Source organism: Squalius cephalus, assembly GCF_949319135.1.
Source record: "Squalius cephalus genome assembly, chromosome: 19".
NCBI lineage: Eukaryota > Metazoa > Chordata > Actinopteri > Cypriniformes > Leuciscidae > Squalius > Squalius cephalus.
The window spans coordinates 21,544,583-21,566,203 of record NC_137140.1 but is presented as its reverse complement, the minus strand read 5'-3'; the positions used below and the strand labels follow the sequence as shown (position 1 = coordinate 21,566,203).

At 36.6% G+C, this 21,621-nt stretch overlaps 2 protein-coding genes across 11 annotated transcripts in view; both read right to left on the bottom strand.

The window, feature by feature from the left end:
* The window catches only part of ablim2 (actin binding LIM protein family, member 2), a 63,504-nt gene extending 44,816 nt beyond the window's left edge, over window positions 1–18,688 (bottom strand). For 7 of the 10 annotated variants that reach the window (XR_013819141.1, XR_013819142.1, XR_013819143.1 and 4 more), the window contains exon 1: window positions 7,056–7,282. Coding sequence is in view for 1 of the 10 variants with exons in the window: in XM_079850840.1 (XP_079706966.1) it covers window positions 7,056–7,071 (16 nt within the window). In the remaining 9 variants the exon portion in view is untranslated. Of the gene's footprint in view, window positions 1–7,055; window positions 7,283–18,360 lie in introns of those variants that run through there. The other 3 variants (XR_013819138.1, XR_013819139.1, XR_013819140.1) reach the window with 1 other exon arrangement.
* A 1,141-nt stretch (window positions 18,689–19,829) lies between these two features.
* Window positions 19,830–21,567, bottom strand: cdca9 (cell division cycle associated 9). The gene is made up of 10 exons (XM_079850839.1): window positions 21,344–21,567; window positions 21,135–21,266; window positions 20,964–21,004; window positions 20,840–20,891; window positions 20,696–20,766; window positions 20,570–20,619; window positions 20,359–20,442; window positions 20,201–20,267; window positions 20,037–20,123; window positions 19,830–19,946 (listed from the first exon to the last, which is right to left on the bottom strand). Exons 1-10 carry the CDS (start codon window positions 21,459–21,461, stop codon window positions 19,896–19,898), a joined length of 753 nt encoding a protein of 250 aa, XP_079706965.1. The 5' UTR covers window positions 21,462–21,567; the 3' UTR covers window positions 19,830–19,895.
* Window positions 21,568–21,621: the final 54 nt, after the last annotated feature.

Sequence of the window (21,621 nt, the reverse complement as noted above, 5' to 3'; positions counted from 1 at the left end):
ACTGCCTACAGAGCAAGACATCGACAAATAGTTATACATCATCACACCATAGGCCACACCCACTGGAGTTCAGTCGCTTAACGGCTGTCAATTTGCCCACACTGGATGTCAGGGTCGCGTCAAAAGCAAATAGAACCCATTATAATCAGTGACACTGTCTATACTGGATACAGATGTGCATTCAGTTTCTGAGATGCTCCACGCATTTGAGTCTGTCGACAGCAGGACAAATGGAAAAGGAAAAGGAAAAGAAAGTTCGCTTTGACGCGTCCAGTTTAAACAGCTCGTTTGCGTCTCTGTACAGACTTTAGAAGATCCCAGTGTTGGAAACAAGTGGGTGGCTTATTTTAATGTCGTATATATTTGTTTGGAGCATTTTGTTTCAAAGAAACATTTGTTAAAAGTTAAAGCAGCCAAATGTCTTGGATCTGACAGCAGCTGCATCACAAACCATAAGTAAATGATTGCTTGAGGCTTTGTCTGTAAATGACTGTTTTATATGGATAATGTTTTCAAAATACTTACTCACATGCAAAAGCGAGTGGGCCTTGATACAGTTTCCTATGCAATGACGTTAGACAATCATAACAGTGGCCGTTTACTGACCAGCTTTAGAGGAGCCATCCTTAAAAACGGATCATTTCAGACAGAGGGTCAGAATGAATTTTGAAAATAATATTTTTTTCTACATATTTATTTTGTTCAAAAAACATTATTAACATTATAAGTAAACCTCAAGCAACATGTATTCAAATAAAAATCCATGTCAAGACCCCTTTAAGTTCAGTTGCTGCCTTAAATTATGTATAATCAACTTGGTTGTAGCCTACACTACACTCTAAAAAAAAGATGTTCTTTACAAGTAGTAACGGTTCTATTTAGAACTGTATCGTCCTGAAGAACCCTTTATATGCTGAAATGGTTCTTTTTGTTGTAGTTTAGGGTTCATACTCCCGCCTTTTTGTTTTTCAAATCTGTAACTGTCAAAGCCTCCTCATTACTGATTTTCTGGAGCTCAGCTATACAACTTAAGTTACTACACAGACTGTCAACATTCTCTTAACAGGTCATTGATTTCTTTCTTAAAATATCTATAAATTATAACTTTAAAAATTTTAACTGGTTTCCTACCAATAATGTATTTTTCTCTTAGATTAGTTTAACTGAACATGTAAGTGGAGCAGATCTGACTCAGGATCTCTTCTCCACAAAGTAAGTAACAGAGATATGGAATTTATGATCCATATTGTTTTTTTTTTTTAATTAGACATGAATGACGCCAGTGCTCTGCTCTCCTTTGTAAATTTTAAAGCTGTCGTTTGAGCCAGTTTGGCATCAAATCTTCACACCTACCTACTCCATTACAAAGGTGTGTAAACTCAAACAAACACTTCATAATAGTCCAAGACACAGCCAGAGAAAGACCTTCAACCTCTTTTTTTAAAAGGGCGTGGAGCAAAACTGGTTCAGTTGGACATTCTGAAGGATTTTCAAAACAGGTGTTCACTTTGTGAAGTCTAACTATAAGGGATAAAATATCTAAAAATGTTCTCAAAGGCGAGAACCTGTATTTGTCCCTTATTCATTGAGAAGTTTCATTTTGAGAAAAGCTGCTGGTTTTAGTTTGCTCACTTAGACTGGATGAGCCTTTGACACTAATTCGATAAAAGTACTTTGGGATGAAACTACAGCAGTGTGTGTTTGACTGCATTTGTCAAGTCATGGGGAAAGACAACCCATGTGCCAGGTCTGTGTGACTTGCCATTGGCAATACATTTTACAATGTGACATATTTCAGAGAAAAATAAAATAAAATCAAGAGTAGGACTTTCATCCATTTCATTCATCATCGAAATTTGTTGGATAATGGAAAGAGGGCACTAAACTCTTTTGTAAAACTTTTTTTTAGGACTTTTCTAAAACAAAGCCTAAAAAGCTATTTAGCTGTTGGTTAACATTATCCAATAGCCTGCATGGCCTAAGTAACATCAGCAGAAAAGGGTAAGTTATTACATAGGTAAGTTATTACATAGGTGAGACAGGTTAATTTAAGAATTAGTATTAATCATTTAGATTGGCTGACGACAGAGCAGAAACAGGCTGATTAATGTGTAAATTCCTTTCACTTGTACCAGTCTTCCTCCAGTTGGCACAGCATTTCATTAATACTTGATGCAAATACGCTCTGAACCTCCACTACATCAACATTTATATATCCTAAGAGAGACTCTTGTGCTGCTGAACCTCAGAAAAAGCATTCTGGAATGTTTAAAGACCCCTTTAAAGCTAAAGCTATTTCCTGCTTTCACAGATCAGGTAGAGTTGTTAAACAACAGTGGGAATTTACGATAATCCAACCTTAAAAACACAACAACAACTATGGAAACTCACTTTTAGCAAGCTGATGGTATATGGTAATGATTTATACATGAATTAATCATTTGAGGTTACAGTCAAATGAACACTGACAGTGTTTTCCTAAACAGTTCTACAGGTGTTTAGCAAAAGGTATGTTTTCAATTAAGAAAAGCAAGCATGAAGGCCAATGTCAATGCATTTAATGAATGCCAGGTTCATTCCACCTACTACAGGACAAAAAAAGACCCATGAAGACAGGAATGACAAACTTGATTATAGACCTGAGTAAAATTAAAAATGGTTTTCGTTAATTGACGTAAAACTTATGCCACGTTCCAGGCAACCTGTAACCCGTGTTTTTCCAACTTGTAACTGGGAGTACATCGTTCCAGGCAACCTGTAACCCGTGTTTTTCCAACCTTATACCCGTGAAAGTGCACTGGAATGGCAGTAAAACCCGTAACTTCCCACCTGTGAACTTGTACTAGATCGATGTACTCCCAGTTACGAGTTGGAAAAACACGGGTTACAGGTTGCCTGGAATGCGGCATTAAATAAAATGAAATAAAATATAAATATTTGATGAAAAACTTAGTATGGAAAATGAAAATAAGAAATGTTGCTTGGACAATTAAGTGACATAAGTCTAAGCTGAAGTACTAAAATTACTCAACTGAAATAAAAATTATTAAAGCTATTTTTTTTTTTTTTAATAAAACAACTAATACAAATGACAAAAGCACAACAAAATTACTAAAAAAACATCAACTAACATTAAAATGAAAACTGAAAATATAAAAACAAAGCTAATTCATAATATTCATAACACTGGTTGTAAAATAATACTAAAATAACGCTATAGGTAAAGCAACAATTTTACACTTTTTGAAAGGGAGTTAAATGTTATGGCAACAAACAGCCAATCAAAAACATCAGCCAATCATATTTCTCTCTTGCACTGCAGCATAACACGACTATAGTTATAAAAGACCTCCATTCTTCAAAGATCAAACTGTACATGTAGAAGCTGTTACATAAGTCATGAGAGGAGGTTCACATTTTCACAAGTGGTTCATAACTGTACAGGTTCATGAAATCATATTAATACGGTCTCAAAGTTTACCTCATTAAACATTCAAGAGCTTTCTACCTCCCAGAACATGGTGTGCTTAATTTCAGCATCTGAGGGAAATAAGTTGTGACTGAAAACACAAATGATGAAGAGATTGTCAACCAGTCAATTATCTTGAGGAATGTTTTTGTTTTGGTCCAAACAATCGACTTTCATTGTATGTAAAAAAAAAAAAAAAACTTAAAAAAACCACTCAGACATTTTTCGAAATACTCTCTTCTTTGTTCTGCAGAATAAAGAAAGGGTACACTATTACTATAGCTTTCAAGTGACGGCATCTGTCAAGCATGAAAAGCCCATATACTGTATGTGTATAAAGAGGATTGTGGTGCCAGCCAGCACAAGACTTCAATAAACTAGCAAACCACATCATAATAAAAGAGAGAAAACAGTGATTGAATCTTATAGGCCTAACCACATCTTCTCTGATAAGAATTCGATAAGTCAGGGTGGATCACCATCCATTTCTCATGAAGTACAGTACAAAAACAACCAGAGTTTTCTGAGTCTCATGATTCCTTTCAACCTGAGCCAAAGATCTGTGGTTAAAGGAATACAGGCAAGAAGCCGTACTGCAGTAGTAAGATCCCTATCAGTCACACCCCGCACATCATATATCATCAAAACCTCTGGAAGCACATGCTAAAGATCAGCGTGAGGGAGGAGTTTGTTACGTGTCCCTAAACACACACCCACACCATACTTTCACAGACTTGCTCGTTTACACAGAGAGTCATCCATCTTTAAGCAGGTTCTCCATAAATAGAGCATCTACTCAACCCGTGGGGACTCCATCATGACCTTCTACATTCTGCTCGAGGTCCATATGCATGGCTGACATGTCTGTGTGTTTGAAGGGCTCGGATTTCCACCGCAGAATCCCTCTGCCACTCACCTAGCCAAAAATCACTCATCGTTTGCCTTATTTTGCAAATGCAATTGTGGCTTTTGGGGTTAGATTGTACAATAGAAAGCTTTTGAATGCTTGAACAGTCATCATATTACTCTCATGCACTGCAGCATAATTCAATATTCCAGAATACATCTATAGTTATATAAGACCTCCATTCTTCAAAGATCAAACTGTGCATGTCGAAGCTGTTTCCTATAAGTCTTGAGAGGAGGTTCACATTTTCACATTCACTCCCACTGAAGTGTACAGGTTCATGAAATCAAATTACGTCACATCTTGACCTCAATATGACCTAATGGTCAAAGATAGATTTTGGTGATTCTTAAATCTAAATTCTTTAGTCTAAAATGTCAAAAGGTTATAGGCTGTGCACATATCCAGACAGCAAGAAAGATATATACAGAGAGAAAAATGAGACAAGAAATAGATAAAGTAAAGAATAGCTAGTTAAAGATGACAGCAAAGGTCATCTAAATGTAAAAGTAGGAAAAATGAGCAAGCACAAAATAAATTCCTAATATCGGCTGAAACAACACTGATATATAGTGCATACCTAATAAAAATATTGTACAAAACAACAAATGTCATAAAAGCATAACTTGGAATTCCACAGACAAGTGCAGCTATACGTCTCTATAACTCACTTTATTTAAGTTCTTTAACAATTTTCAGACAATTGAGTAAAAACAAGTGCTTGCTGTGCACCGGTGAGGAAAAATTCAATGAAATTAAAAGAATTTGAAGAAGTCCCAGCAAAAATTTCGAAAGATACTTAAATCTACAGGTCAAGAAACTTAAATCACTAATTCATCCACAAGGCTTGCAGCTGTGTGTGTGTGTGTGTGTGTGTGTGTGTGTGTGTGTGTGTGTGTGTGTGTGTGTGTGTGTGTGTGTGTGTGTGTGTGTGTGTGTGTGTGTGTGTGTGTGTGTGTGTGTGTGTGTGTGTGTGTGTGTGTGTGTGTGAGACGATGATCCTCCGACATGGCAGGATGATTAAAGGATTTTAAAGCAAATGACACGCTTGTAAGTATGGAGTGCCCATTTTGAGGCAACCAGAGGTAACTCCATTTTAGCAGCTTTCTGCCTGGGAGGACAACAGAAACCACAGTAATGGATTTTAAGCATTTAATCTAAGTCTTGCTATTGAAAAATCAAGATAAACATCCAAGACTCAGTTCCACAGATTATATTTGTGCACTTATGTTTATTGATCTCCCGATTTCGCAAGGACACATGAAACAAAATAATGAAACTTTAGAAATCCAATTGAAATCTGCAAAGAAAACAACTACCAGTCATATTTCATTTCTCCATCTTTCTTCCAGATCTGTTTAGAGAAGAGGCGGAGCAGAGGAAGAGAGTTTGTTTACGGTCACCACAGTCAGCACTACGTGTATTTCTGCAGCTGCTGAGACTCTTCCAAAAGTTATATCATGACTTGGATGTGTCCGCCCTTGTGAAAGTGACAGACCTACCCAGCAGTTAAGAGTTGCTTTGTAATCTCAAAGTGTCCAGTGCCATACTGCATTTATGTCCCTGTGATGGACACACACAGAAATCCTTTCACATGTTGCAACTATAGACTGATATACTGACCTGGCATCGAATTAAACATTATTTGGCCATTTTAGATTATCGGCTTAAACGGATAAGTGTACCTGCTTCTCAGTTAAAGTCAGCCTTGTCACTGGACAATGCACAATTCCTGATTTCAACGTTTTGTGAATATTCAAAAATAGCAAATGTTTAAAAATATATAGGATTACATCATTTGTATTAGCCTATATCACATACTGTATTCATTGGAAATCAATCAACCATCAGCTAACAACTTTCTACAGATATCTACAACCGTCTCAACTCCTATCCAAATAAAATTCATCATTTTTGCACACAGACCATTTTAATGAACTCATTCAAAATCAATTAACTGCCTGCTTTCTTATTCAGACATCATTGTAGTGTCTAAACATGACAATAAAAATAAAACCTGGCTTCTTCTAGAAATGCAAACCTCTAATAACAATCAAGTGCTCTTTAATTGCCACTGAGAAAAGAACTATGTGTCAGCATGTCAGTATGTCTTTCCCCTCCCCTATTCTCACTCTCTCACTCTCTCTCTCTCTCTCTCACACACACACACACACACACACACACACACCAGCAAAAACATCTCTAGACTGCTGTCCAAGGAGGCCAGATTGCATCTGAGCTCTTGGAGTGCAACAGCATGTCCTTCTGCCAAAGACATGCATATTCTCTAGGTGGGCTGTTGTTATTGTTGTTGTTATAATAGATAACCCTCTAAATAAACGTTTTTGCATATATATATATATATATATATATATATATATATATATATATATATATATATATATATATATATTTACACACACACGCATTATGAAATCTCAGCTGTTTCACCGAATGAAACATTTCCTGAAAATGTCAATTAAAATTCAATGTCAGGCTAATGATGATGAACAGACTGAATATCATAATATTAGAATACACTATATTATGCTTCGATATTACTACAAAGAAGTCGACATATAGCATCAATGACACAGGTTCCCATTGACAAAGAGGCACAACCCCCATCTGAAAAAACATATATGTCATATATGACCAGAGCGTCAAAGCGCAACATACCTTTTTCTTCAGGCATCGTCTCGCGTAATAACGTCTATTCTGTAAATAAGAGAATGAGACTGCTGTCTGAATAAATATCCGACAGTATTTCAGTGCAGTACAGCGGTGTGGTTCATGTTAATGCTGAGCTCTTCTCACGTCGCGAGCACCGGAGAAATGCGCTTCACACACAGCGCGCGACACTACAGGAATGAACGCAGGTCATATGATTCCCGCCTCAGCGCCTGACAGGACAGCGCACACATTCGAGCTATTGAAGCAATCCATTATAAATAGAAGCTTCTCGGTCAAAAACATGACACCCCTTCCCAAATATCTGAGGGCGTTCGCTATCATTCAGCCCAGTTGGGAAAACAGTATGAAACAACCTGATAACAACATGAGATATAGGCTACTCAACTTTTATTTATAAAGCATTTTCAAAACCATGAGAATGGACCAAAGTACAGAGCGCGCACGCGCGCGTGTGTGTATTTATTAATGTAGCCTCTGTGTGTGTGTGTGCTATACATATAAGTTTACATATTTATATAGGCCTATGTAAACTTTCCAACAATATGCAGCATTTAGTCAGCGACTGAACTTGTGTGGTGACAAGTAACAACCTCCAGTGAAGAGTTTAATGCACTTTTCTACCAAATACCAATAAAGAAAACGAAGTGTAAAGAAAATAAAGAATATGGAATATGTTTAAACTATGAAAACTATCTTCAAATAAATATGAATATAAAAGACAAGTTATTGTGACAAGTTCCATGGACGGACACAAAGATAGGCTATATTGTAAAAAAAGATATAATAATAATAATAATAATAATGACGATTTTTTTCTTTTACAATGTCCCAACTACACATAAAAGTGGCAAACAATAGCCTATCAAAATGACCATCTGCATCCACTGGCATTTAGATGTTTACAGCCTTTGCTATCCCATAATGCCACATTCTGCCCTGACTCAGTGAGAATCCTTATTTTGTGACTTTTATTACTACATATCTTTTCAAACAAGATCATACCTTATTATTATAGCCTATAGTCGTGTTGAATCCGCTTTTCATTGGAAAAGGACTGGATTGTGATGGATTAGATGCCTGTAACAACAGTTATGATATCTGAGATCATCAGTGCTCCATTAGCAAGACCGCACTTGAATGTATTGCTCTAATGAAAGTTCTGAAATATGAACAGAGTCATGACAGGCATTTATGAACCGCAAAACTTTTCACACACCCGGCCCGTTTAATTAACGAATTTATGAGGTCAGAGGGGCGCAAATCTTTTCCAGTTCAGAAGAGCCCTCACTCACACTCCAGATCTGTCTCTATACACAGTTCACTCTTTGATGTCTAATCACGAAGCATGAGTCAATGTCATACTGCTATCTCACTCTCTCACATGTCCTCTATAAGTCTTGAATAATGATCATGCTTGTGAATAGCCTGCTAGCACCTGTCAGGGGGTTTTGCAAAAAAGGCAGGGGCCATTTCAATTTCCAGAGCTTTCTCACATCAGTGCATACTTCACTATAGAATTGAGTGCAAAATGTTTTTCTCTTTTCCATTACAAAGTTGAAGAATCACACTAAATCGAAGACCAAACAAGTAATTAATTATGTGTTTTTTTGTTTTGTTTTTTTACTGTGCCAATTTGCTGCCATAAGCATTTGGCTTCAGTTTCTGTAATCACTATTAAAAATGCTTGTTTAGACACTGCTGAAAATCTGGGCTGGCAATCCATGGAAAAAAATAATAAAAGAGGCATTGTTCGAAGGTGAAAGATGGGAAAAGAGAAAAAAAAAAAGGAGGGAGAGAGAGCCAGCCAAGCTCCTTCAAAGAAAACACATTACATAATTTATTTATGTGCCTGACAAATCTAACTTTTTGTCCATCAAAATGATTTATTTTTAAAGTTTTGACACACTGTGGACATTTTCTTCATGTAGTGACATATTCTTTCACAATTATGCTTGCAAACATTATTGGATATTTTCAGGCTATTCATCAACTGGATCAATAGAGACAGCAGGATACTCAGAGGCGGAAGAGTTGCCAACCACTAAAACCTCTTAAATTGTTTAGGATGCCCAACCAAATCTACAGACCTCCTCTGGATATATTTACGTAAACAGATTTTTTTTAAAAGTATCTTCAGAAATTTTTCTCAAGTTGCTTCCAACACTGTATTATTATGCTGACTAATTTAGATCTATAAATGGGCCAGAAAACAAAAACACAAAACACTAGAATAACATAAAACATGTAAATGTACAGTAGACCTAATTTCTATAGAGAGGAATTAAACTATTTAAAACAATAAAGAAAAACAATTATAAAATTGAAAAAAAAAAAAAAAAAAAAAATTAATTCCAAGAATTAAACAAATCATTGAAATTTTTTATGTATACCTCATTTTTAAACTTGACAATTTTTTTTTTTTTTTTTTAAATATAAAATATAAAAAATAAAATCAGCTTTGGGGTTATAGCCTAATCGTCTGGTGGTCCATAAATAAAGATATAGTATGTACTGTAAATGTGCTTTGTTTCCATTATCTAACATATTTGGTCAATCATACACATTATATATACATATACATTATAGATTTCTACATGATTTTTTTTAGAAAATATGTTTTGCCTCAACCCCGAAAATACATTACCCACCATACCATCCTGTACCAATTAAGTGACTGTGAGAGAGCATAAAACAGTTATGAATTATAAGCAGTGTTTGAACACTGTTTTTTAGATAAAACTTACATTGATTATGTTTACATGCACCCTTGTAATGCGATTATAATGAGATTTAGGCAATATTTCAATTAAACTTTACACAATACTTCAATCAAATTGATGCAATTAACCAAAATATGTGGCGTATGCCGATTTTAAATCGCACTAAACAGGCATGTAAACACTTTAATCACATCTTTTCCACTCACACATAGTGGTAAAGAAGAATCCTTTTTTTGGGTGCTGAAGGAAGTTTATGTTGACATTGTTACACAACATGAATATAATGCAGTAAAGTGATGGTCGAAAACAAAAATGCATTTTTAGGCATCACCGAAAAAATCCAATACATCCATGTGTTTTGCATTTGATGCAAGTAGATTAAAACAGTGGCCAGTGACAACCATGAATGCGAGTTCATTTATGCTGTGCATTGGGGTAGGTGAATAATTGTGGTAAAAATAACCACAAATCTTAAAGAACAATCAGAATAATGAAAAGTAAGTAAGTAAATTTTATTTATATAGCACATTTAAACATAGCAGAACTATCCAAAGTGCTGAACAAAGTAAAAAACAAATCAAATAAAACAGAAAACAACCAAACAGAACAGACAGAAACAGCAGCAAGATAATATTAAAAATGCCAGGGAATAAAGATAGGTTTTCAATTTAGATTTAAAAATAGCAATTGAAGGTGCAAGGCGGATGTCCAGAGGCAATTGGTTCCATAGACGGGGGGCAGCAACAGCAAAGGCTCTATCTCCCTTCGATTTTAGACGGGAGCGAGGAATAGATAAAAGAGCCCTGTCTGAAGATCTTAAAGATCTAGTGGATGACAGAGGAGCAATAAGATCTCTAAGATATAATGGAGCTTGATCATTAAGAGCTTTAAAACCAAGCAACAGAATTTTTAAATGAATTCTAAAATGGATCGGGAGCCAATGAAGTGAAGCTAAAATTGGGGTGATATGATCGTATTTCTTTGTCCCGGTCAGCAGCCTTGCAGCTGCATTTTGCACCATCTGGAGGCGTGCAAGTGATGATTGAGGAAGACCAAAGTACAATGAATTACAGTAGTCCAAGCGTGAGGTAATAAAAGCATGAATAACCTTCTCCAAGTCTTGGAATGACAAAAATAGACTTAAGTTTGAAAATGAACCGCAATTGATAAAAACTATTCTTTACAACAGAATTAATTTGTTTAGATAAACATAAATCTGAGTCAAGAATGACTCCAAGGTTCCTGACCTGAGAGGAAACTGAAGGGAAATGGTTACCCAGCTCCTTAATGAGACTATTCCTCAGTTTTGGATGGCCAAAGACAATGATTTCTGACTTGTCCTCATTAAGTTGGAGAAAGTTAATTGATAACCATTCCTTGATGTCCCGGATGCAATCCATCAAGGTCTGAATGGAATCACCAGCGTTCAATGGCAGATACAGCTGTGTATCATCGGCATAAAAATGGAATAAAACATTGTGTTTCCTAATAATATCCCTCAACGGATGCATAAGTTAAAAAGAAGCGGATCCAGAATAGAGCCCTGAGGTACTCCACTAATAATAGGAGAAGAAGATGAAGAGAACTTGCCTATCTCCACAGAAAAAGACCTTGATTTTTGAAAAAATTGCATGCAAAGGAGAGTGACGAGGTTTGCTCATGTCATGTAAACATCTTACTGTGATTAAGTTCGTACTCTGATTATTGGAAATAATCACATTACTGGTGCACATAAACATATTCATTGTCTGTAGGTGACATTGTACAGAGAGCTGACAAAGCACAGCCTGCCCTGCACTTCATCAGGGTGCAAGAATATAACACACACACCCACACGAACATTGCCAGTGTAAAAAAAAGATCAAATTCTCCCTCTCTACACTTTGATCTTAATTTAAAAGTCCTTCAGCACTTTTACTTTAACTTCATTCTATAGCCTATCCTTTTTGCCTGAGTTAATGGAGAGTAATAGGGGCCACAGAAGGAGAGAGATAACAGAGAGAGAAAGATAAACAGTGGTGGGGATGTCCTCTGCTTGCTCCAACTCAGACACCCTTAAGATTCAAGTTATGAATAATTTACTGCAGTCCTTTACTCTATTCAAGTAACCCGAGACTCCTCTAAAGCACAGCAGCGGTGCTCAGGTGTCAAATCTCAGCAACACATGCAGCTATGGGTGAGAACATACATTAGGGTATGGAAATCTATGAATACAACTGTAACTAAGCCATTCTATAAAACTGTACAAAAAAATGGTCAGTTGTGAATAAAACCAAGATCATTGCAGTACCTTTTACAAGAAAATTTCCTGTTTAATTAAAATGTTTCTTTGCCATTTCTTTGTAATTATTTGTGAAACTTACCAGAAATTTCTGAGTGAAAACTGAACGTTACGCTAAATCCTACAGCAATGTTGTTTCACTGTAGATTGATGACACTGAAAAGACACATATGCGCATGTGCATCAGTACACAGGGGAATTTGTGATGGAGTGAAACCTCGATTTTATCAAATATCTGAATATAAAGCAAAACAGTGGAGAATATGTATACAAAGTTGTCATAAAACTCTAGATGGCGCAGGCTAATAGGTCCTCAACATGCTTGCAATCACATCATTCTCTATAGGGTGCAGCTGATTGGTTCCTGTTGTATCAGTAGCCAATGAGCTACGTGCTCAACCTTCAAATACAACCCCAAATCAGAAAAAGTTGGGACACTGTACAAATTGTGAATAAAAACAGAATGCAATGATGTGGAAGTTTCAAATTTCAATATTTTATTCAAAATACAACATAGATGACATATCAAATGTTTAAACTAAGAAAATGTATCATTTTAAGGGAAAAATAAGTTGATTTTAAATTTCATGGCATCAACACATCTCAAAAAAGTTGGGACAAGGTGCCTTTCCAGATGTGTAAGCTGCCCATGCCACACGCACTCATGCAACCCCATACCATCAAAGATGCAGGCTTCTGAACTGAGCACTGATAACAACTTGGGTTGTCCTTGTCCTCTTTAGTCTGGATGACATGGCGTCCCAGTTTTCCAAAAAGAACTTCAAATTTTGATTCGTCTGACCACAGAACAGTTTTCCACTTTGCCACAGTCCATTTTAAATGAGCCTTGGCCCAGAGAAAACACCTGCGCTTCTGGATCCTGTTTAGATATGGCTTCTTTTTTGACCTATAGAGTTTTAGCCGGCAACAGCGAATGGCACGGTGGACAATGGCACCGACAATGTTTTCTGGAAGTATTCCTGAGCCCATGTTGTGATTTCCATTACAGTAGCATTCCTGTTTGTGATGCAGTGCCGTCTAAGGGCCCGAAGATCACGGGCATCCAGTATGGTTTTCCAGCCTTGACCCTTACGCACAGAGATTGTTCCAGATTCTCTGAATCTTTGGATGATATTATGCACTGTAGATGATGATAACTTCAAACTCTTTGCAATTTTTCTCTGAGAAACTCCTTTCTGATATTGCTCCACTATTTTTCGCCGCAGCATTGGGGGAATTGGTGATCCTCTGCCCATCTTAACTTCTGAGAGACACTGCCACTCTGAGGGGCTCTTTTTATACCCAATCATGTTGCCATTTGACCTAATAAGTTGCAAATTGGTCCTCCAGCTGTTCCTTATATGTACATTTAACTTTTCCGGCCTCTTATTGCTACCTGTCCCAACTTTTTTGGAATGTGTAGCTCTCATAAAATCCAAAATGAGCCAATATTTCGCATGACATTTCAAAATGTCTCACTTTCAACATATGATATGTTATCTATATTCTATTGTGAATAAAATATAAGTTTATGAGATTTGTAAATTATTCCATTCCTTTTTTACTCACAATTTGTACAGTGTCCCAACTTTTTCTGATTTGGGGTTGTACTTGGTGAGCATTTGCCTTAGCAGTGCAGTGCACTTTGAAACCCTACACCTTCCCCAGCTCCACCTGGTATGGATAATTCATGTATACGCAGCAGCATGTCTTACTTGCTACTGCCAAACATACACGAGACGCTGCTGTGAGCAAGTCCCATACTTGCTCTGCAGCAGCGTAGCAGATCTATCAACACTTTCATATCCATTACCATGCCAAACACTTCGACAGTTGTCATAACAGTGATATTAAATACACATCATAGTAGCCCTAAGATGCCATGTTCATTTTTTACAGCCAATTTGAGCTCAAGCTGGTTAATTAGCAGAAGTTATTTCTAGTTCTCTATTGTTTAACAAATTGTTCGAACAACAGATGTTCAAGATGTTTTAGGAAACAGTCATGACTATTCTCCATCAATGCATCATACCATTGTAGCAAAGCAGACTATGCGCTGGACTATCTGTTTGCAAAACTAAAGGCAGACAGGGGAGTGAAAACAACCTGTCTGAAAACTATTGTATTAGTACAAAAATATTACTGTACGAATTTATCACTGCAGCTTTTCTAGGATTAACCAAAAACAAAAAAAGGTAACCAAAACGGATAAAAAATCCTAGAAAAGCCAGTCCTTTCTGTTCTTTTTGCTGATTTACAGCTTCTGAGCTGAGAACAATGACTGGCAGTAAATCCAGACCTGATAAATCCAGTTTAGCACAGGGATGCTACATTCTGGATGTGTCCCCCATAACCTCAGCACTTTTGGTTTCCATGGCAGGATGAGAGGGCTGATGGTTAGAGAATCATCACACTGAGCTGTTACATTCCCTTCAGAGTCAACTATACATCACAATAATATACACACACCAGGATCAGAAATGAACAGGGGCTTGGGGGAAAATAAAATGCCACCAAAATGAACAAAAATCCCTGCAAAATCAAGAAAATAGGGCAAAAGAACTACCCTGCACAATTACACAAAATCTATAACTGTCGTGATTAAAGCGAATATTGGAAAAGTTAAGCCCTGACCCTGCCACACATACAAACTGGAACATCGTTTTAAAATCTGCAAAAGGCCAATTCAAAACCCCTGTATAGCACAAAACGGTTCTGAATAACAATATGTCTTTATTGCTGAACCAAATGAGGAGCAAACTACCATTATTTTTAAGATCTGATGTTTCAGGCTTGACTTTTGGGATGAGAGGCATGCCTGATCAGACGAAGATATATTTAGAGATATTCAAAGTGTGCAAAATGAAGGAAAGATTACATGCATGCAAACTGCCTGTGGTTTGACATTGTTGTTTCAGTATCTCATGAACAAGCTGGAAACAAATTTTGATGAAGCCAGACGAAGCTCCATCTGGGGTGTCATGCAAACTGTTCATGAACACTGACTCAGCAGTGACTCAGCTTCATTCCTATAAAATAATGTAAATAAAGCAAAATTTATCATATGAGTTGTATTACTGTTGTGCATGTGCAGTGGCTATGGTACAATCATGTGATGACAAAACAACCCATGTCTGTTATTTGTTTGAAGAAAATTAAGCAGAATATGAACACACACACAGTCACCAGTATGGTGGCAGGTCATTGGAACGCTTGCCTTTAGGGTATGATGGGTAAACAGAAGCCTATTTTGCATGAAAGCGCAAATAACTGGTCTTATTGACAAATACAGCTCTTACCTTTGTGTAAAAAGTAAGCTCAAAGCAAATATCAAGTCATTAGCACATGGTCTGACTGTGGAAAGGGTTTGTTAAAAAAAAAAAAACCCAGCTAAATAAACCATCTTCCAATAATTCCCATATAAATACATGCACATTCACTTACTGGTATGTATTATTTTCATTTAGTTATTATACAAAAGTCAATTTACACAAAGGAAAAATAAGTTTTGTACCAAGAATAGTACATTTAAAAATGTGTATTATGCATTATAATGTGAACATGGCATTTGCAGGAAGGGATGTCCAAAATAATAAGTAAAGTACTTTGTGGTATAATAAGGTCTAAAAACATTACTGCACATCAAAATATGGCAGACAATATGATGGTGGACAGAGATAGTGTATTAAATACAACAGATCCTGTTCTTGAAATGCCCCTTTAAACACTTGCTGATGATGATGATACGGCATTCTCCCAGCATGCCAAGAGTCAATTAACAAACCAGCAGGGTTCATGCAGAAGGCAAGGGTGTATATTTCAAAGACTTTTTAATACATAAGATATCCAATTTGTGTCTCCTTTCTGATTTCTGCAGGTCAGAGCGGCACCTTAAATAGCCGAAAACAGCTTCCACTTCACATGAAAAATGAGCCTTCTTATTTAGACCCTACCGTAGCTAGTGTTTGATGAGGCCATTCCTCTCACAGTCAGTCCCAATAAAACCAGGACAAGGAAAATGTCACAGGCTCACTCTAGATTTCAGGGCTAATTACTAGTGTCTCTTTCTCAGGGACTTTCTGTACAGCGGTGATATCATCCGCTATTTCTCTGTTTGCTTCCAACAGCTGTAAAAATCCAACATCTAGTCTGCTCCGCTCCTCAAAGAGCCAAAATCCACAATCTGTCTAATTGCAACCAAATACCTTCAAAAAAGGAAAGGATTTAAAAACAAACATCTTAACCTGCATACCCTAATACAGAGGTGCAACTAACCATACAATCACGCAAGGTTAGAACAGCAAAATAAATGATTACCAGCTTGTTAAAAGCAGGAGACAAGCACATCTTTTGTTGTCCATGACAAAGTCAACATTTTGGCACAAATTCATCTGTTTCTTGGTAGATACTATCCAAAACTATCAAATAAGATATTAGCCAAATAGTTAACGTGACAGGGTTCCTACACATTTTCCATTTCAAAATGTATTTGACTCCCAAAAAAAAAAAAAAAAAAAAAAAAAAAAAAATCCAATAAAATTTAAATTTCCAAATCTCCTTCCAAAAGATTTTTCAGACCATATTTAACAAACGGTTCATACAAGTCATTTGTATATTAGTTTTCTCAAAACATGCACTTGCATAATTAGTAGAAACCTAAAACACTTGCATATATTCACCTCGGATGCATCAGTTTGATACTGTAAAAGTGGTCTGATGTTGCATGATCACTAAACAGCAAAGTACAGTCTGATTTAGATTATCGCTTACTCCTTTATGTTGCTGGTTTGAGTGGCACACACACATTTGTTTAGTGAAGTTCAAAATAGACTTGTTTGTGGTAAAGACGAACAATTTCATGTAATGAAAATGTGTGCCTTGAATTAATTCAGTCGTGCTCAATCAAATGATCATGAAAACACTGCTTGTGTGATACTTGTATTTATTATAGAAAGTCTAAATTTTATATTTTAGAAAACTAAACAGGGGCAAAGCACAAATATTTTTCCATAGTTATCCAGACATGGAAATTAATCAAACTTTTCCATTCTTTGTAGGAACCCTGACTTGCAATAAGGGAAACAAATATATGTGCCAACCAGTCTTTTGTGCTTTTTAATTTTTTTTACATGTTCACTTTTGTACAAATTTTTTTATCTGGCACAGTGTTGAAACAGCACTTCTATGTCCCATATGAAAATAATTTCTGTTCTGAACCAAACCCAGTTGAGAACTGCTGCTCTAATGTATAGCTTCACTCCAAAGTCACTCCCATTATGATTTAGTGACTTAGATTTAGTGCTCTTCTATTACATCAGTCAGTTTCACATGAGTTGAATTTCAGGCACATCATACTGACCTGAAAATAAGGCTATACATATAATTAACCAAATTATGTATAATGTGTTTCAAAAGTACTTTTCCAGAAGAACATTTCTAAAGAGAAATAAAGCTTTTGTGAACAAAATTTAATTTAATTAAGCAACCACTCCATGCACATCAGGTATGAACAGGGTATGAGTTTGCAGAACATCTCTCCCCACATAAAATTTGCACTTGCTGCTACAGTATAAATATCGTATTGATTAAAGTCAGAGGTATTGACCACCTTGACAGCAAAATCAGCGAATACCCGAGATCTTGCGGATTATCCCAATTACCAGATGTTCTGCTCAACACCCTCACTTTTAACTTAAACTACCACACAGTGAGTGACAGTAGGCCTACAGTATTCTACAGTATATACAGTACTCTTATTACATTACTTTCAAAGTATCATGCTATGTCAAGTTAATGAACTTTCTATGGGAGCTTCAAAAAATGACCTAAAACTGCAGTTAAAAATCCATGGACAAAATCCAATTGTTTGGTTACTAAAATATTAAAGCAGCATGTTTTAGACTTTACAATTTTTTTATATTTTATGGATAAAGGGAGCCAGATTTCTCAAAATAAATAAAAACGCCAAATGCAACCAATCCCTTAGTAATAATTGTATTTTGGTTCTTACAAACTTAAGGGGTTCATTGTCACTGGCTGCAAAGACGGTGCTTCGGCCTAATTAAACATCTGGGACCACAGTTAAACGCAAAGAGACAACCTAAGTAAATACACCTTGGACAGCAGCAGCACATTCCGCATTTCGTACAACAGGGCTGCACTGCAACATAATGAGCGCTGGTGGATGGGTGGGTGGAACTACCAGACAACACCGCGTACAGACACAGGCAAATCTCCGGGCTTTTAAGTAATGAGATTAGTATATGTGATGCACTCCCAACACACTCACCGGTGCTCATTGTTATCCGCAGACCTTTTCAGAGTCCAATGTCATGTAGGCTATATCTCTAAATCCTCATTAAGGCTGAGCAGTCAGCGCGCTCCGTACATTTTCCAACCGCCCGGTGCACAAGTGCTCGAGCCAACGTGGAAAGTAATAAAAAGATACCAAATAAGCGCCTCGCACCTGCGACTGAAGAAAAGACGTCGCTATATATTCTGTCGAATCGGTAATAAACGTAGTGCGCAGCGTTGCGGGCGCATGCACGAGCAGGGTGTTGCCGTATGGCTGTGATGCGCTCGTGCGTAGGCTATTTGCCTCAGCACCATTCCCGCACGAGACGCACTGTGCCAGATACGTTTAAAGACGGGAGGGCGTATGGGAAATGGAGTTTATGTACGCGGATTCAGATTATCAGAAGAAACTCAAGATTAACTACAGCAAAATACCATTAATATTAATGGCATCATTTTAAAGCATATCTCGTCACCAGAGATCGGATTTCCCTATGTATTGGCCCTAAGACTCAAAGTGCTCATGTGCTGAAATATAGTTGGGGGACCCCAGGGGTCTCAGGTGCCCCACACTGGGCTTCTGCCAGACACTTAGGCCTGGTTTCACAGACAGGTCTTAGATTAAGCCAGGTTTAGACTTTAGTTCAAGTAGCTTTTATAAACATGCCTTAGAAAAAAACATTACGTGGGCATCTTGAGACAAAACAATGGCACTGACATTTAAGATATGTCAGCGCAAGTTGCTTTCAGTTAAAACAGCTCAAACATGCATTTTAGCCTGGGACTAGGTTTAAGTCATGTCAGTGAAACCGAGGGATAAAGTAATATCCACCATTTGTCATAACGCAAACAGTGTGGGGTGAGCTGTGCACATATAACAAGTGATGCGATGCTTTCAAAGCTACGTTAATAAGCTCCAGATATTTATATATGAAAAATAAGTAAATTGATCAAGTTATAATTAAATGCATAATTACATTTAAATGGCTGTATACTGAGCAGTGTTATATATTTGAGATACTATTAAAAGGTACATTTGAATTAGTTTCTCATTTTAATTCTATATAAATTGAAATTTCAGTTTGTTATTTTAGTACATAAAATTAAATGAAAATAAGTGATGGCAATTTATAATTTTTATATATATATATATATATATATATATATATATATATATATATATATATATATATATATATATATATATATATATATATATATATATATATATATATATATATATATATATATATATATATATATATATATATAGGCTATATATATATATATATAAAAAAAAAAAAAAAAAAAAAAAATCACCCCAGTACTGAGAAACTGCACAACAGGACAAACTAACACCATCTAGCGTTAAACATTTATGGCATCCTTTATCAGTCTTTACATATTTGCATACAAATCACACTGCATACTGGACAAAATCATAAGCAAATCACTTTATTGCATCTCTTTACAATAGTTTATTTATTGATTTACATTTAAACATTAAAACACTGATCGGATTAAAACGGATCAGCATGTGTTATTGAGCCCCACTTTTTTACAAAGATAGTCCATTAGGTCCTGCAATAAAGGTCAAACTTCTGGTTATGCTAAATTTCCAGTGTTACTTTAAGCAACCACTTAAAATGATGCAGTTTTTAAATGGTTTACCTTGATCTTTCGCATCTGATCTACAGCCGCATCATCGAGCAACTCAACACTGATGTCATCTTTATTGTCCTCAGAAAGTAACAGTGTCTTGAAAATGCACAAAAGGACCATTGTTGAATGCTATGATGAGCAAAAACTTTGCAACGGTTCGTACATACACTCACTTCTCCATGGGAAGTTACTATAGTGGCTGTAGCCATCATTTCATCACCAACAGAGCGACTTGCTTGTCTGTTCGTCAAAAGAAAAGCAGAATTTTTAGTGTAAATGTACATCAGAAAAGAAATACACTGATACAACCATGCAAGAGAGGAAGCTTTACCTAAATTTACCTAAACCAAACGCTTGGTCACTGAGTTTGACAACACGTCCTTGGGTTCTTTTTGCACTGATAGTTGAGAGAGACCTGTCAGTGAGTGTAAAGAGAAATCCAAATGTGAGCTCTCCACTATATCTGGCCATTAGGAATATTCCATTGTGGACAAAAGCAATTATTTAACCACCAGAGGGTTTCAATGAAATTAAAGCTTTACCTCAGACTTCCAGTGCTGTTACTGTTGTGCAGGGTCTTCTTCGCATGTTTCTGTTATGAGAAAGCTCACACATAAATATTCAATTGGGCACCCACAAAGTGGACAAAACAAATGGAAGGTCAGTACCTTTACACCATCCCCTACAGGGGTCTTGATTTGAGCCGATGACCTTGGTTGCCCTGCTGAGGCATTTAAACCTAAAAGGAATGCATGTTAACCTAAAATCAATAAAAGCTGAATTTAAAAACGTGACTAGAAGTTGCCTTGAACCTTTTTTGCTTGGCTTTCGAGATAGGGGTTTCCTAATTTCTGGAGACGCACTCTAAAAAAGAAAAAAGAAAGGATACAACCACTAATTTTAAGCAAACAGCAGAGGGCAGCGAAATCATTTTACCTTTAGTGCCATTGTGACCTCGCCCACAGACGTGTCATCATCTTTAAAAAACAACAACAAAAAAAACACACACACACACACACACACACACACACACACAGAGATTATCAAGACAAATTAACATTAATAATAATATCCAGACAGGACAAACATTCTGTGTAACTGTCGTACCATTCATTAGGTCTTTTATCAGCGTGGTGTGGAGCGATTGCGGCATTTTCATCAGCTCTATTTTGAAAACTCGGTCCACAGTTGCCAGTAATTTGTTCAGATTGGCCTCCATTTCATTAATCCGCTCCTGGGCTGTTTTGGTGCAAGCAAAATAACTTGTTCATAATTATGCAGGAAAGATTATGTATTGGCTTTAATATATGACTGACCTTCCTTCTCAAACTGTTGTATGAACAGCTCCTTTCTCTTGGTGAGTCTAATCTTCTGGTCATAATCAGGCTGACTTTCAGAATCCTGACTGACTTTTCTAGTTCTTCGTGGAGCCATGCTAATTATAATAATACAAGAACAGATCTTCAGATCTTTTTATGACCAACACAAACCTGTGAGCAGGTGCTCACCATGCAATTACCTTCTTCTGTTTTAATAACGATTGGCAAACACATTTATACGGTACTCTTCCGCCACCTACTGGACTGGATGCGCC